General features: G+C 36.1%; 1 protein-coding gene across 3 annotated transcripts in view; it reads right to left on the minus strand.

Annotated features, from left to right (window-relative positions):
* Positions 1-18,367, minus strand: part of LOC115220548 (plexin-A2) — a 307,994-nt gene that overhangs the window by 58,691 nt on the left and 230,936 nt on the right. For all 3 annotated transcript variants that reach the window (XM_029790694.2, XM_036510169.1, XM_029790693.2), the window contains exons 21-24: positions 15,466-15,732; positions 13,197-13,361; positions 9,950-10,184; positions 7,017-7,174 (exon numbers count right to left, since the gene is read on the minus strand). In XM_029790694.2, the coding sequence (XP_029646554.2) occupies positions 7,017-7,174; positions 9,950-10,184; positions 13,197-13,361; positions 15,466-15,732 (825 nt within the window). The remainder of the gene's footprint in view (positions 1-7,016; positions 7,175-9,949; positions 10,185-13,196; positions 13,362-15,465; positions 15,733-18,367) is intronic.

Consider the following 18,367-nt stretch of genomic DNA (forward strand, 5'->3'; position numbering starts at 1 on the left):
AACGAGAATACTGAAAATGTACCTGACTGCTCTCAAAAATTGGAGTAAGAAAACAGAGAAAATAATCCCGAATCATTGTGTCCGGTACTGGATCAATCCCAAAACCTAATCAGTTCGTTCCAGTCATGAGGTCAAACATCCCTGAAAGTTTCATCTGAATCCATCCTGTGGTTCTTGAGATATCTTGTCCACAGACAAACAAACAAACACAACTGAAAACAATACCCCCACTTTCGCTAAGGTGGAGGTAATAAAATTAATGCCATTCTACTACATTGTTTACATTTTGGTTTAAATTTAACACCTTTCATTAACTTTTTGGGGAATTTGATGCACAGGCATAATTATAAATTACCATATTTTCAAAATTATGATTATCCCAAGTTTTTATTTTATGCATGTATGTATGTATGCATGAATGCATGTGTGTATACATGCATACATATATATATATATATCATTCGCCATGATAGATCGTTAGCCACTACACATTCTTTATTTTCTCCCCCTGTTTCTTTCTCTGGAAGAGCATAGGCTTGAACCGTTAAAAACTTTTTCCCTTCCAGAGCATTAAACTAATACAGCTGTATGTTGTCTACACCACCTGTCTTCGTCTTTTGTGTTATTTCTGTGAATTCTCCCTATATATATATATTTGTGCATCAAAGCTACCATTGGTTGCATGTATAGAAAAGTATCTTAATATCTTAACAATTTTGGATGTTTTCATCCAAAATTGAGATGAATACCATTCCTCCAGGTGATTAGCTTGAAAAATTTTTAAGATGTTGAGATATTTTTCTTAACATGAAACCAATGGTAGCCTTAATCCACAAATAAAGAAATTATATATCCACCAATGCGGTGTTCTGTACTCGTTTCATTGTTCAAAATTTACGTATATATATATATATATATATATATATGTGTGTGTGTATATATATACACACATATATATATATATGTATGCGTGTACAGACACACACACATACATACGTATACAATTATGTATGACTTTTCTTTCTTCCTTCTTTCCTCCCTGCTCCATACTTTATAAATTAATTCTTCCTAAACTTTCGTTCCTTAGTTCCCAATGAGCCACAGGCAAAACCAAATATACATTTTGCCAGACTAATGATTATCGATTAACCATATGTGTGCGTGCGTGTGCATGTGTTTATATATATGCATATACATATATATATATATACATACATACATACGTACATACATACATACATATATATATACATACATACATACATACATATATATACATATATATGCATACGTATATACGCCGATAAGTCTGAATGTATGTATTTGTGTATATGTATGTGTAGTCACCTGAAGGATCAATGTGGCATGAAACAGTGAGATAAAGAATTGAGCAGATGTAAATTATTTCTTGTTTTTACAGTTACACACACACACATGTATATATGTGTGTGCATATATATGTGCATGTAAGAAAAAAAAAATCTGACACAAAATATTACAAGATTGATTTTAATATTTATATATAGCCAAGCAAAATCAATAATTAAAAAAACAACCGTTGCCTGAAATCAATATTTGTGTATGATATTACAATAAACCAATAACTGATGGATAATTCATATGAAATGGCTCCAAGAACATGACGATCTATTTTAAAATATCGGGTGGGTAGCAGGAAAGAATGGTGTACAGTACTCTAGGCTAATTGTCTCAAAGTATATATTTTGTTCCATTTTCTATGTTTAGAAACTTGCTAAAGTTCAATTGTGATCATCATCATTATCATCGTTATCTTCATCATCGTTTAATGTCCTCTTTTCCATGCCTGCATGGGTCAAATGCAATTTGTTGAGGCAGATTTTCTATGGCTGGATGATGCTCTTCCTGTTGCTAACCCTTGTTTCCAAACAAGGTGATATTTTCTAAAGACCAGACAAGTTTTTCACAGACAACTGCAAATGAACAGCCTTTTTTTGTATGACAATGATGATCACTTACAACCATCACATAATGTCCACCCAAAGGGTAGGTGTAAAGAATGTGGACTGCACCCACTTTCATTCATCATCACCATTGTTTAACGTCCGCTTTCCATGCTGGCATGGGTTGGATGGTTCAACTGGGGTCTGGGAAGCCAGAAGGCTGCATCAGGCTCCAGTCTGATCTGGCAGTGTTTCTACAGCTGGATGCCCTTCCTAACACCAATCACTCTGTGAGTGTAGTGGGTGCTTTTTACGTGCCAGACGAGGCTGGCAAACAGCCACGATCAGATGGTGCTTTCGTGGCCGTTATTATTATTTTTTTTTACAGAATCCTCCATTTCCAAGTATGGAGATTTAGATTCTGCAAAAAAATCAAAAACAAACTGGCATTTAAAAGTTTTAAATACCTCACCCCACCCCACCCCAAATTCTTCAATTTTCACTTTTTACAGGAATTTTTTTTGTGAAATACATAGAAAAATACAGAGATTATGATTGTAAAAAAAAAAATTTCTGAAAAAGTAAATGTTGAAGAATTTGGTGGGGTGGGAAGGGGTAGAAATAAAAATTTTAAAATGGCGTTTTTTTTTTTTTGCAGAATCAGAATCTCCATGCTTGAAGATGGGGGATTCTGTAAAAAAAATAATTTAAATAACGAAAGCTGGTGCGGTCCACATTCTTTACAACCACCCACCCACAGTACATACAAACACATAAACACTATATATATATATATATATATGTGTGTGTGTGTGTGTGTGTGTATATATATATATATAAATACTCTTTTATTCTTTTACTTGTTTCAGTCATTTGACTGGGGCCATGCTAGAGTACCACCTTTCAGTCAAAGAAATTGACCCTATTATTCTCTGTAAGCCTGGTACTTATTCTATCACGGTCTTTTGCCAAACCACTAAATTACAGTGACATAAACACATCAACATCAGTTGTCAAGTGATGGAGATGATAGTGGTGGTGCTGATGGGGACAGACACAGACACAAAAGCACACACATAATATATATATATATATATATATATATATATATATATATATATATATATATCATATGTGGAAAATCGGTGTGTGATTGTTTGTGGCGTTGTTAGCTAACTCCTCCTACATCGTTTTATTGATTTTGATAAAGCTTGACACGTGAGTAGAACTCATGTCTGGAAACCTTGTGACTTACTTAGATTGTTGAAAAAATCGACAATACGGCCCCATGGAAGTGACCTTCATATCTACCTCATATAACTAATATTTTTTTAAACACCCAACGGAAATAACCCATAGCACTTGTACAGTATTTTTTTTAAACACTCAAGGGGAATAACCCATTTCATTGTTTATGTTCGATTACTTTGAATATTGATTTTTTTGTGTGTCCTACTTCTAATTTTTGCAGACAATATCACTTTTATACTTTATTTGACACATAAAGAGAACTCATGTCTGGAAACCTCGTAACATACTTAGATTGTTGAAAAAAATCGATAATAGGGCCCCTCCAATGGATCCTTCTATCAACTACATATTACTAATATTTTACTTAAAAAACGCAAGGGAAATAACCTGTAGCTCCTGCAGATTTTAGCGAAGCAATCAATATTTGATTTTCTCGATCAACCAACCTAATTCTACATTTCAATGCTCACAGTTTTGAACTCTTTTACTTGTTTCAGTCATTTGACTGTGGCCATGCTGGAGCACTGCCTTTAGTTGAGCAAATCGACTCCAGGACTTATTCTTTGTAAGACTAGTACTTATTCTATCGATCTCTTTTGCCGAACTGCTAAGTGACGAGGGACATAAATACACCAGCATCGGTTGTCAAGCAATGCTAGGGAGACAAACACAGACACACAAACATACACATTTTTATATATACATATATACGATGGGCTTCTTTCAGTTTCCGTCTGCCATATCCACTCACAAGGCTTTGGTCAGCCCGAGGCGATAGTAGAAGACACTTGCCCAAGATGCCACGCAGTGGGATTGAACCCGAACCATGTGGTTGGTAAGCAAGCTACTTACCACTTCCTTAATTTGAAACTTAAACATTAAAGACTTCATTCATACATTTCTACACATACTTTTTTGAATGCCCATTACTCCAATAATTCTGCATTTTTAGTTACATTTTTTCCATGACAGTAGATAAACTTTTTATTCCACAAAGTATCTATAGTGGCTTCATGCAAGTATAGTGTAAATTTGATCCTCAATTGCCAAATTTCACTTAGCACTTCCACAGTGCTTTTCTCACAGTAAAACAATAGTTTTTCTGTGAATGACATCAGTTATACATTTCGCAGATGCCTTTGCTAAGCAGAATAAAGTCTTTGCCTCTCGCCAACCTCAGAAAACCTCTCTCGCTACCCTTCAACAATCTCTCCTTCCTCCAGGTGACAGTTTTTTTGTACTTTTTCATGATGGAAAATACACATTTTGTAGCAGTTATAATGAAATCCCTTTTTTATATCAGAATAATAAAGCATTTCAATAGAACATCTTTACCCCCGGGAATTACAGGGGTACATACAAACCATAATTAACTATTCCTCCTGTATTTTCTTTTACCCATGCCAGGAACTTTTCGTTACTAACAGGCTGAGCAACAATGTAAAGGCTGCACCAGTGATGGTAGTAGTGGTGGTGGATAATCGGTCTATAAAATAGTCTGGCAATAACTGATATTTATTCAATCACTTATAACCTTTAACCTGCATATAATTGGTGGTGCTTTGGTGATTTGAGAAATCAATACTTTGATCACATGTACTATAGTAGTATATATATATTATGGTGGTATATATGTTATAAAAGTATATATATTATAGTAGAAATATATATATATATAATATATATATATATATATATATATATATATATATATATATATATATATATATATATATTATATATATATATATATATTTATATATGTGTGTGTGTGTGTATATATGTATATATATATATATATATTATAGTAGTATATTTAGGTATTAGATACTATAAACACTAATTAGACAGAGGAAAGAGAAACAAAAGATATATTCCACTAATAGGTAAAACGGTCAAGAATATACATACATTTATATATAACAGTCGTTATAAGAATTGTTGCTAAGCATTTTGTCTAACACACAAATGATTCAATCAGCTTTCCACCTAAATAATGATGACAATAGTTTCAAATTTTGGGTCCAAGGCTAACAATTTTAGGGGAAGTGGTTAGTTGATGCTATCAACCCCAGTGTTCAACTGTTACTTATTTTATCAACCCCAAAAGACTGGAAGGCAAAGTCAACCTCAGCAGAATTTGAACTCACTGTTGCTGAGACCCCCTTCGGTCATAACTGACCATGGGATTGCACCTAGAATGTTACCCTCCCAGGCACAAGTCCGGGCAAGGTTGTTTATGGAAGACCAGCAGTTGCCCACACATACCAGCCTCCCCTCTCCACGCCACCAGCATTATCGAAGGGAAAGGCAAAGGGGCCGATACAGCTTGGCACCTGTGATGTCGCAACTCATTTCTGCAGCTGAGAGAACTGAAGCAACGTGAAATAAAGTGTCTTGCTCAAGAACACAACATGCAGCCCGGTCCGGGATTCTAACTCACAACCTTGCGATCGTAAGCTTGATGCTCTAACCACTGAGCCATGTACCTTCACTTGCACTCACTGTAAGGATAGAGAAAATGCCACTAAGCATTTTGCCTGGCATGCTAACGATTCTGCCAGCTCACCACCTTGATAATAATAATAATAATAATAATAATAATAATAATAATAATAATAATAATAATAATAATAATAATAATAATAATAATAATTATAATAATAATAATAATAATAAAGTTTAGTCCTTAAGTGTATTTAGAAAAAAATATTTTTGGTAATTCTTTATAGTTTTAATGAATTATTCTCAAATTATTAAGGGACATGTATGTGCAAGTGGAGGAGGGAGTTTTAACAAATGTAATTAAAATAAAAATGCTTGTGTCAGGGAAAATTTTCTATGTTGTTGCTCAACCGGCTCAGTGCAAAATTTTAAGAAAATTTCTTACCATTTTAAAAATAAACAACAAATGTTTTTAAGTTCTAGGTTTTAAAAAAACATATCCATTATAAAATCTGCCTAAGAAAGACTAGTATCCTATCGAATGGATGAGGAAGTGAAGGTGTTTCACATCTTCTTGATGGTTACATCACAGGGCTGGATTAAGACCCACAGAGGCCCTAAGCACTTAAAATATTTTGGTGCCCCCATATATATGTAGTTCAAAATCTAAAACAATAATAGGCCATAAAATAAATTTTCATTTTTCAAAAATGAAACAAAACTAACAGTAAAATGGAAAATAATGTTTATTTTTGTATACTTCCACTTTATATATTTGAAAAGCTTTCTCCTGCTTTTTCTAATTGTAAAGTCTTTCATCAGATCCTCACTGTGACACTATTGAACACTTTGAAATTCATATTTCTGGTCACATAAAGCACATCGAATAATATCATTTTAGCAAGTTTATGGCGATTTCTTTTGTGCTGTAAACCATTTACTATTTTTCTGTGATGCCACCCCCGCCGCTGCAACCACCTGCACCACCACCACTTCCCTTGATGCCCTCAGAACACGCTTATTTTCTTAATGGTTAATCCAGCATGGTTATAGTACATTGGAAGATGATTATGATGATGATAATAATGATGATGATAATAATAACGAAGATGATGATGATGATGATGATAATGATGATGATAATAATAATAATAATATAATAATAATAATAAATAATAATAATAATAATAATAATAATAATAATAATGATAATAATAATAATAATAATAATAATAATAATAATAATAATAATAATAATGATGATGATGATGATGATGATGATGATGATGATGATGAGGAGGAGGAGAAGGAGAACAGATTGCAAAACATACAATGAGTCCAATTCCAGTCACGGATCTTTGTAGCTTTACAAGAAATAATAAGGGGAGAAATACTTACACCAGCCATTCTTTCGGTGTGGGGATGTAAAATAGGATGGTCTGAAACACCCGGGAAGAGCACTTTAAATGTATACTGGGAATAATCCCATACAGGGAAGCCACTAGGAAGCAGGTCACTGGTTAAGTCTGTCACATCTGTCTGTAGTTCAGCAAATGCTTTCAAAGATAAAGAAAAAAAAACAAAAAACAACATTAAAATTAATTAATGAATTAATAACAACCAATTAGAAGTAACAGTACAATAGTATAGAACTGATTCTCAATTGGGATTCATATAACCCTTGGTGGTCCCTATGATACTTCAAGGTTCATATGACCCTTGGGGGCCCACATAAGATTTTATCGTTAAAATTTATGTGCAACAAAATATTTGAACAGTTTTTTAATACAATTTCTTATGATATTTAACTCAATCTTTTATTATACTTTTTCCCTCCTTTTACTTGTTTTAGGCATTAGACTGTGGCCATGCTGGGGCACCACCTCGAAGAACTTTTAGTCAAATGCATCAACTGCAGTACTTATGTTTTTAAAGCTTTTTAAAGCCTGGTACTTATTCTATCAGTCTTTTTTGCCGAAATACTAAGTTATGGGGAACCAACACAGACACAAAGACAGATTTACACACACATATGGCAGGGAGTGGTGGCGATCCCTGCTGTACTCTTTCGCCACATCTTTCTCTCACTCTTTCTTCTGTTGGCCTGCTCGCTTAGCCTGCGGGGTGGCGTCATTTGAAGGCTAAAACAATAGCCAGGTCGGTCACGTGAGATTATATATATATATGTATATATATATATATATATATATATATATATATATATATATACGACGGGCTTCTTTCAGTTTCAGTCTTCCAAACCCACTCACAAAGCTTTAGTTGGCTCGAGGCAACAGCAGAAGGCACTCGCCTGAGGTGCTACACAGTGGGACTGAACCCGGAACCATACAGTTGGGAAGGAAGCGTCTTACCACATAGCCACGACTAATTTCTAATAACCTTTGATTATAAAAATATAATACGATTTTTTAAACATCGAATGCCAATGAAGGTCCACCTGAGTAAAATAGAAGCCATAGTTGTCAATAGGCTAAAATGGTCGAGAAATGCTGATGTAGTGTATAAATATTTAAGATAAAAAGGAGTTGTCTCCCTTAGTAGAAATTTCGGTGTCTTCTACCTTTGGAGGTTAACTTAACGCCCTGAGAATAAAATTTCATTGACGAAAATTGTGCAGAGGACTGTAATATGACACACACACACACACGTATAAAATATATTAAAATAGGTGTGTGTATATACGCACGTCTCTGCATACATATTTGTATAAATTGATATAAACATCATGTGGTATTTTTGAGTTTGTAGAAGGGAGATAACTCAGTAAAGGGACATAATTCTGGCTAATTTCGTCGTCTCGTAAATAGAAATTTCTATTATGGGTTCGTCTCGTCTCGTAAATAGAAATTTCTATTATGGGTTCATTTCAGTTCAATATATTTTTTCCCTCTGCTTTCAAGTACATTGGACAGCAAGTTAACACTACTGGTTTTCTGTTGGCTGCAGTGTTCTCTGCATCCAGTCATGTGATATTTGCCTTTCTTATATGGCAGTTATGAACTTTCTGCAACCAATTATGTGTACCAGACTAAAATGTAATAAAATCGTGGTGTCTCAGCAAATTTGCAGTCTAATGATTAAAACCAGGAACAGAAATAATTATTTCTGTTTCATTGCATTTCTAGCTGTCTTCACGCATCAAATATATTTCATTATAATGAGATATATTTGATAGGCGTGGCTGTATGGTAAGAAGCTTGCTTTCCAACCATTTGGTTCCAGGTTCAGCCCCACTGCGTGGCACCTTGGGTAAATGTCTTCTAGTGTAGCCTCGGGCTGACCAAAGCCTTGTGAGTGGATTTGGAGATGGAAACTGAAATAAGCCCGTCGTATATGTAAGGCATAGACAGGGAAATTTCCAGAAATGATTTGTTAGCTTAATTGTGTGTAAAGAAAAATAATTTGGCTGATTATGGGCAGAGGTTGAAGAAATGGGCGTGGAGGTATGGTAAGAGGCTTGCTTCTTAACCACATGGTTCTAAGTTCAGTTCCACTGCATGGCACCTTATGATGGTGTTTTCTACTATAGCCGTGGGCTGACCAAAGCCTTGTGAGAGGATTTGGTAGACGGAAAATGAAAGAAGCCCATCGGATAAGTATGTGTGTGTTTGTGTGTCTGTGTCTGTGTTTGTTTCCCACTACTGCTTGACAACCAGTGTTGGTTTGTTTATGTCTCCATAACTTAGTGGTTTGGCAAAAGACACCAGTACAGTAAGAACCAAGCTTTAAAACATAAGAAAAATAAGCACTGGGTTCTATTCATTCAGCTTAAAATTCTTCAAAGCAGTGCCCCAGCATGACCACAGTCTAATTACTGAAACAAGGAAAAAATAAAAAAAAAACGCTTTATCTCGATTTGAATGTACATGAAGGTATTTGGAATGCCCAAACTTCTGCAAATGTGCTAAGCACAAATGATGATCAAAGTTTAATTAGTAGGTGTAGGAGCGAAGTAAATGCAGTAAAAATAGGGGGGATCAGTGGGGCTCCATTTAAGCTTCCCTTCAGAAATTGAACCTCCTTACGATACTCCCTGGGAGTTCATGGTATGAAATTCATCGTCATTGCTTCGATTTGGTCGCCAATACCATGTATTTAGTTTAAAATGCAATAAAAATAGGAGGGGTCAGTGGGGCTTTAATTGGGTAGCCCTTAAAAAAATAGACCCCCTTAGGACATTCCCTGGGATTAGGGGAGTTGCTGGTTTGAGTCTCGTTGTCCTTGCACCAAAGGTCTAGGAGGAGTTAGCAAACATAAAAACATAACGGACAGAGAAACATCACTCCACTTTAGAATAGGATGAGCCATACCTTGTTTGCATTCATTCCGCACATTGCTTTCTAGATTATCCAATTGGATCTGCATCTTTTTGTATCTGCGTTCAGCTTGCGTGCTCTTACGCCAATAGGTGATCATAGTAAGGGAGATGAGAATGACTACAATAAAACCAGCAGTAGCTATTCCAATGATGATATTCATTGGAAGGGACATTCCCGTGTCATATTCTAAATATCCAACATTGAATTGTTTGTAGCCAATTATCACCTGGAATGAGAAACAGAGAAAAAGAAAGAGAGAACAAATGAGAGATGTGTTGATTAAATAGCTGTAACATACAGAAATTAATAAACATATATGAAGAGGCTCCTGGTTTTAAGGGTTTTGCAAAAGACCTGGTTGGAGCCTGACCTTCCAAGTTCTTTTACAGTTTTTTTATAAGCTCTGTAAAAGAGCTTATAAAAACAAGGATCATTACAAGAATTGAGTGAATTTGAGAAGGGGAATATGTTGAATGAAATCATAATAAACTAATCCTCCAATATTTTTTTTTTACCCAAAGCCAGGAGCTTCCTAGTATGTCCTCATATATGTATATACTAGATATGAACATAAGTGATTGGGAAAATGATGCTCTAGATCAGAACAAGTGGAGAGGTCCTGTTAGGACTGGCTGTAATGCCTGGGAGGAAAAGATGATTCAGCACTCTGAACTTAAAAGTGCCTGTTGCAAAGGAACAATTGGAACTGCAATCAACAATGAACACTGGATATGCATTGTATGTGACCATGTTCTGTTGTCAAAAGCAGGATACGTGAATCATATGAAGTCACATGAAAATCGAAGTGCCCAGACAGGTAAATATCTTGGACACCAACTGCCTCTTAGGACTTGTGTTATATATCAAAAACACTTGTAAGACAATATCTGGACTTAAAAGACATATGATAGTTCACAAAAACATTTCTTCAGAATCAGATTCTAAAGGGCAAAGATACAGAAAACTTGAATAATATCTGCCACTGGTATTTTAAATCCTGTCAGTCTTAAAAGTCCTCAATGGAGTGATCGTACTATGTGATGGGGTGTGGTGGTGTGTGTGTTGATGGGATGGCTATCATCTCTAAAGATGAAGCAATCATCATATATATATATATGTATATATACATATATATATATATATACACATACATACACACACACACACATGTATGTATGTATATATATATATATGGATTTAGTGGTCAAGCATGGTGACTGATTAGAAAGAAGAGGTTGGAAGGAAGGGAGATAATAAAGTGATGGTGATCCTAATGAAAGTATGTGTGTCTGTACGTGAGAATGGTGTGTGTGAATGTGCAAGTGTGTATAAATATATATATATATGCCATGTAAAAGCACCCATGTGGTGCCACATAACAAGCACCCAGCACACTCTGTAAAGTGGTTGGCATTAAGAAGGGCATCCTGCTGTAGAAGCCGTGCCAAATCAAACTGGAGTCTGGTGCAGCTCTGCAGCTTGCCAGCTCTAGTAAAACTATCCAACCTATGCCAGCATGGACAACGGTCATTAAAAGATGATGATGATGATGATGATTTTTATGTCTAGATGCTATTCCTAATGCAGACCTTTTCAAATATGTCTAATGACATTTAAGGATTACAGTATATCTCTTCTAATAACTGGGTCGTGTACACAGTTGAGCAGTACAGGCCTAGCTGTGTGATAGGTTCAGTCACATTGGGCAAGTGTCTTCAATTATATCTCTGGGTTGAACAATCCCTTGTGAGTAGATTTAGTAGATGGAAACTGTGTGAAATAGAAGCCTGCCATACCTATCTGTCTGACTACCCATCTATCTATCTATCTATTCCCCGCGCGCGCTCTCTCTCTATATCTATCTATCTACCTACCTACCTATCTATCCATCTATCCACCTACCTATCTATCAGCCTGCCTGCCTGCCAGCCTATTTATCTATCTATCTATCTGTCTATCTATCTACCTAGCTACCTACCTGTCCATCCGTCCATCCATCCACCTATCTATTTGTTTGTCTGTCTATCTATCTAACTATCTATTTACCTGTCTGTGTGTGTGTGTGTGTGTGTGTTGTGTCTGTGTTTGTCTCACCACCACTGCTTGACAACTGGTGTTGGTTTGTTTACAGCCCCATTTGCAATTTGGTAAAAGAGACTGACTGAATAAAATATCAGACATAAAAAAACTACAAAATAAATAAATAAATAAATAAAATAAGTGATTGATTTGTTGTTCAAAAACCCTTAAACACCTTTGTTACTATATGTCTGTTGACACATAAAGCTTTTGTTTCAATTAATTTTTAAATAATGAAGAATTTTGCAAAATAACTTTCACATTATTAAGCTGGTGTCTGGAAAAAAATTACCATACAATTCTGATGGGAGATTATAATTTGTTCTTTTGTCTGTTTCACTCATTTCTCTGAAGCCATGCTGGAGCACTGCAGTAAGGGGTTTTGGTCAAACAAATTGACCCCAGGATTTATTTTTTGTAAGCCTGGTACTTATTCTATGGGTCTCTTTTGCCAAACTGCTAAGTTACGGGGACATAAACACACCAAAACCAGTTATGAAGTGGTGACAGGAGGACAAATACAGACACACACAAATAGATGTGGTTAGGGCAGCGGACTCGCAGTCGTAGGATTGCGGTTTCGATTACCAGACCAGGTGTTGTGAGTGTTTATTGAGCGAAAACACCTAAAAGCTCTACGAGGCTCCGGCAGGGGGTGGTGATCCCTGCTGTGTTCTTTCACCACTCTTTCTCCTATTCTTTCTTCTGTTGGCCTGCTCTCTTAGCCAGTGGGGTGGCGTCATTCGAAGGCTAAAACAATGCGAACGCATTGTGACCAGCGATGTGTAACAATGTCTGATGGTCTGGTCGGTCATGTGATCATGTGATATATATATATTACAGGCTTCTTTCAGTTTCCATCTACCAAATACACTCACAAAGCTTTGGTCAGCCCAAAGCTATAGTAGAAAACATTTGCTCAAGGTGCCGCACAGTGGGACTGAACACGGAACCATGTGGCTGGGAAGCAAACTTCTTACAACGGAGCCATGCCTGCACCTATTTAGTTCACTTTAAAACAGTAAATTTGTGTCATAGAATCGAGGGTGGTCTCAGATAGGTTTGTATTAAAAACGCTAAAGCTTTGCTCCAGCATGGCAGCAGTCTAATGACTGAAACTAAAGGACATGGTAGAAAAAAAAATATAAAAGCTACTCACGACAACAGCTGGTAATGAGATATCTTTCCCTTCTTCCCCAGGTGGTTGAACTGCAGGAGGCCGACACACCAGTTGATGAATAGACAACGTTGTGATGTTGCATCTCTCATTGCCAATACGAACTATAACATCAGATTCTCTAGCAGCAAGATTTAAATTTTTACCCTGAAAAAAGGAAGAAAAAAAAAACAGAAATAAAAATAAAGAAAAAAAAAACACAAAAAAACCCAAAATATTCAACAGCTGTTCGGTTAAGAAACTTGGCTTGCAACCATGAGGTTTCAGGTTCACACCAAAAGAATGAAATGCAAGGTTGATCTCGGCAGCATTTGAACTCAGAACTTGAAGACAGATGAAATATTGCTAAGAATTATGCCAGGTGTGCTAACGATTCTGCCAGCTTGCTGACTTATATCATAATAATAATAATAATAATAATAATAATAATGATAATAATGATAATAATGATAATAATAATAATAATAATAATAATAATAATAATAATAATAATAATAATAATAATAATAATAATAATAACAACAACAATAAAAATAATATTAATAATGATGATTTCAAATTTTCTCACAAGGGCAGCAGTTTTCTAGGGGAGGGGATAAGTTGATTACATCAACCCCAGTGTTTCACTGGCACTTAATTTATCGACCCCGAAAAGATGAAAGGCAAAGTTGACCTTGGCAGAATTTGAGTAGTGACAGATGAAATACCGTTAAGCATTTTGCCCAGCATGCTAACGATTCTGCTCGCTAATAATAATAATAATAATAATAATAATAATAATAATAATAATGATGATGATGATAATGATAATGATAATGATAATAATGATAATAATAATAATAATAATAATAATAATAATAATAATAATAATAATGATATGAGATCACCATGTTGTGCACATATGGTTGTGATGCATGTGCCTAGTGTACCCTTATCAGACGGGTAGTCATGATGGGTATATTGGGTTTCGTATATTTTACCCCAGTGTCACTTTGATGGCATGCACTGCTTTCTCACTCAATAATAATAATAATAATAATAATAATAAAATGCCCTGATGCAGTACCAGGTAGTAGCTCTCATGGGTTCTGATCTTAACTGATTGGAAGTATTATCATGTACATTGTTTTGTCTTGGTATAAAAGATAGGCTACAGCAAATATTCTGCTCAATACCACAGATTTACTTGTCAGTTGGTTGACCTTAACCAGTTGACCATGTCCCTTAGTGGCTGATGATATGTGCATCTCTGACCATGAGCAGAAGTAGTGGGGAAGCATCATAGTCATGTGTTGAAAGGAATTCTTAGAGGTTTGGATAATTCACCTTTGGAAACATGGGTGGTTCGTTCAACATCCTTAAACAATCCTTATTCAGGGACCTTTTGAGCGGGATGGGCTACTCAACCTGAAGAAAATTCTAACTGGGCCCCACCTTGCAAGGTCATGTGCTGTTTATCTTGATATGAGATCACCATGTCGTGTACATATGGTTGTGATGCATGTGCCTAGTGTACCCTTATCAGACGGGTAGTCATGATGGGTATACTGGGCTTCGTATATTTTACCCCAGTGTCACTTTGATGGCATGCACTGTTCTCTCACTCAATAATAATAATAATAATAATAATAATAATAATTATAATAATTATAATAATAATTATAATAATAATAATAATAATGATAATAATAATAATATACTGGGCTTCGTATATTTTACTCCAGTGTCACTTTGATGGTATGCACTGTTCTCTCATCATCACCATCATTGTTCAACCGTGGTCGAGACAAAGGAATTTACCATGCTACACCAGACTTCACGCTCCATCATAGCATTACGGAGGTCCCGTTGCTGGATGCCTGTATCCCTGGAGATTACATCAGGGCAGGAGAGTGTGCGCCCTCTGGTATTGCGAGTAGATGGCTTCCAGAGGAGAAGAGTACAAATTGCACTGTTCTCTCACTCAATAACGACAACAACAACAACAACAACAACAACAACAACAATGTGTCTGGTGTACCCTTATCAGACGGGTAGTCATGATGGGTATACTGGGATTCGTATATTTTACCCCAGTGTCACTTTGATGGCATGCACTGCTCTCTCACTCAATAATAATAATAATAATAATAATAATAATAATAATAATAATAATAATAATAATAATAATAATAATAATAATAATAATAATAATAATAATAATAATAATAATAATAATAATAATAAAGCATGATTAAAATATATTACTTACATCTATTATCAAAACTTCTGCTTTAAGACGTTTGATTCTATCGATGCCGCTGAATGGATTGATCACAGGATCTCGAAAGTAGTGTAAAACCGATTTCGTGGAGGTGTGCGTACGGTTCAGATTCTGCACAGTCTGAACATCGTCCATTAAGAAAGCAAGTTGCTCTTGATGAGACCGCACTGCACGGCGTGTTATATGATGGTTCAGACTTATAGGGCAGGGCGGAGTGGGGCATATCATTGTTGTGTTGTTTAAAACTACACAGTTCTGTGGACAGAAAAAAAAAACAAACAAACAATTAATAAACAAATAAATAAACAGAAAATGCTTAACCCAGGTTCGAAATTTCCCCCAAAACACCTGAAGAAGGCTGGACGGTATATCAGCTGAATTGTTGTTTTAACAACAAACAAGATGAGGACAAATATCTGTTGAATGTAAATAATGTAAATAATTCCTCATCTCTTAAATATAGAACTGTCCTTAAACATGAACAAAAACAGTTAAATATAGCAAGTAAACCTATGAATAACAGCATGCATAATATTGGTTTCAAAGTTTTGCACAAGGCCAGCAATTTTAGGGGGAGAGGATAAATCAATTACATCAACCCCAGTATTCAACTGGTACTTCTTTTATCAACTCAGAAAGGATGGAAGGCAAAGTTGACCATGGTGTGCATAATATTGAATTTAAAAAAAAAAAAAACCCTTGGATGTTCACAGAAGATGTGGGTTGAAGCCCCATAGGTAACCTTTGACTTTTTATTATCCTAGGGATTTTTGGCCCAATAGTCTTCATGCTATTATTTATAGCTGTTCTTTAAGGCACCGTAAAAAGCACTGGTGCTGGTGCCATGTAAAAAGAACCCAGTACACACTGTAAAGTGGTTTTAAGAGGGGCTGGTAAGGCCAGGGTCCACGCCAGGTTCCAATTGTCTGTTTTGGCAAGGTTCGTACAGGTGCATGTCCTTCCTAACTCCAACCACATTACAGAGTGTATTGGGTGCTTTATACATGGCTTCAATCACTGCAAAGTACTTCATCAAGTACCTTGCAAAACAAAACCCCCTTAACTGGAAATGGGGAGAAGTATTGAGGTGATATGGCTTTGTACCGACTGAGATATAAATGATATAAAGGAACAGAGATAGGTATCTTGCTGCGCAGTAGATACAAGAATATCCCACTTGGAAAAGAATGGAGAGTGAGTTTAGAAAAATATATACTCTCTCTTTACTCTTTTACTCTTTACTCTTTTACTTGTTTCAGTCATTTGACTGCGGCCATGCTGGAGCACCGCCTTTAGTCGAGCAACTCGACCCCGGGACTTATTCTTTTTGTAAGCCCAGTACTTATTCTATCGGTCTCTTTGCCGAACCGCTAAGTGACGGGGACGTAAACACACCAGCATCGGTTGACAAGCAATGCTAGGGGAACAAACACAGACACACAAACACACACACATACATATATATATATACATATATACGACAGGCTTCTTTCAGTTTCCGTCTACCAAATCCACTCACAAGGTATTGGTCGGCCCGGGGCTATAGCAGAAGACACTTGCCCAAGATGTCACGCAGTGGGATTGAACCCGGAACCATGTGGTTGGTTAGCAAGCTACTTACCACACAGCCACTCCTGCGCCTATATATATACATATATATTCTTTCATTTGTTTCAGCCATGCTGGAGCACTGCTTTTAGTCAAGCAAATTGATCCCAGGGCTTATTCATTGTAAGCCTAGTACTTATTCTATCGGTGTCTTTTGCTGAACCGCTAAGTTACGGGGATGTAAACATACTTGCATCGGTTGTCAAGCGATGTTGGGGGAACAAACACACAAACACATACATACACACACACACACACACACACACATATATATATATATATATATATATATATATATAGACAGTCTTCTTCCAGTTTCCGTCTACCAAATCCACTCACAAGGCTTTGGTCAGCAAACCAGTAAATGTTTTGGGGTAATCCCTTAATGTTTACATATATACATATATGCAGTACACACACACACACACACATGTATATCTATATCTATAAAGAAAAGGGATGGAAGAGGCAGTTGAGTTCTACAGCTGTTTCAAAAACACATTACTTAATATTATGACTGTCCCTTTTATTTGAAGATTTGACTATGACATTATAAGGAATGTTTGTTGTTTTTGCAATGGAATTGTATAGCATCTGCCATCTTATAGGAATTTTCTGTCAAATTTCAATATGGGACAAACTGTATTTGTTGCATTGATTACTAAATTTTATTGATCAATTATAGGATAACGAAAGAAGGATAAGGCTTCTTCTCAAGTCATGCAGACTCATAAGGTCAGTTTCTGTTCTATATATAGCCCCCTGCTGGATGGGATGCTGGTCTGTAAGATTACTCATTTTTTTTTTCTAGCTGAGTGGACTGGATCAACGAGAAATGAGGTATTTTTTATTCTTTTACTTGTTTCAGTCATTTGACTGTAGCCATGCTGGAGCACCGCCTTTAGTCGAGCAAATTGACCCCGGGACTTATTCTTTGTAAGCCCAGCACTTATTCTATCGGTCTCTTTTGCTGAACCGCAAAGTGACGGGGACATAAACACACCAGCATCGGTTGTCAAGCAATGCTAGGGGGACAAACACAGACATAAACACACACACACATATATATACATATATATGACAGGCTTCTTTCAGTTTCTGTCTACCAAATCCACATAGCAGAAGACACTTGCCCAAGATGCCACGCAGTGGGACTGAGCCCGGAACCATGTGGTTGGTTAGCAAGCTACTTACCACACAGCCACTCCTGCACCTGTTTTGCTCAAGAACACAACGCGTCGCCTGATGCAGGTACTGAAACCACAATCTGACAATCCTAACC

Source organism: Octopus sinensis, linkage group LG16 (assembly GCF_006345805.1).
Source record: "Octopus sinensis linkage group LG16, ASM634580v1, whole genome shotgun sequence".
Classification (NCBI taxonomy): Eukaryota; Metazoa; Mollusca; class Cephalopoda; order Octopoda; family Octopodidae; genus Octopus; species Octopus sinensis.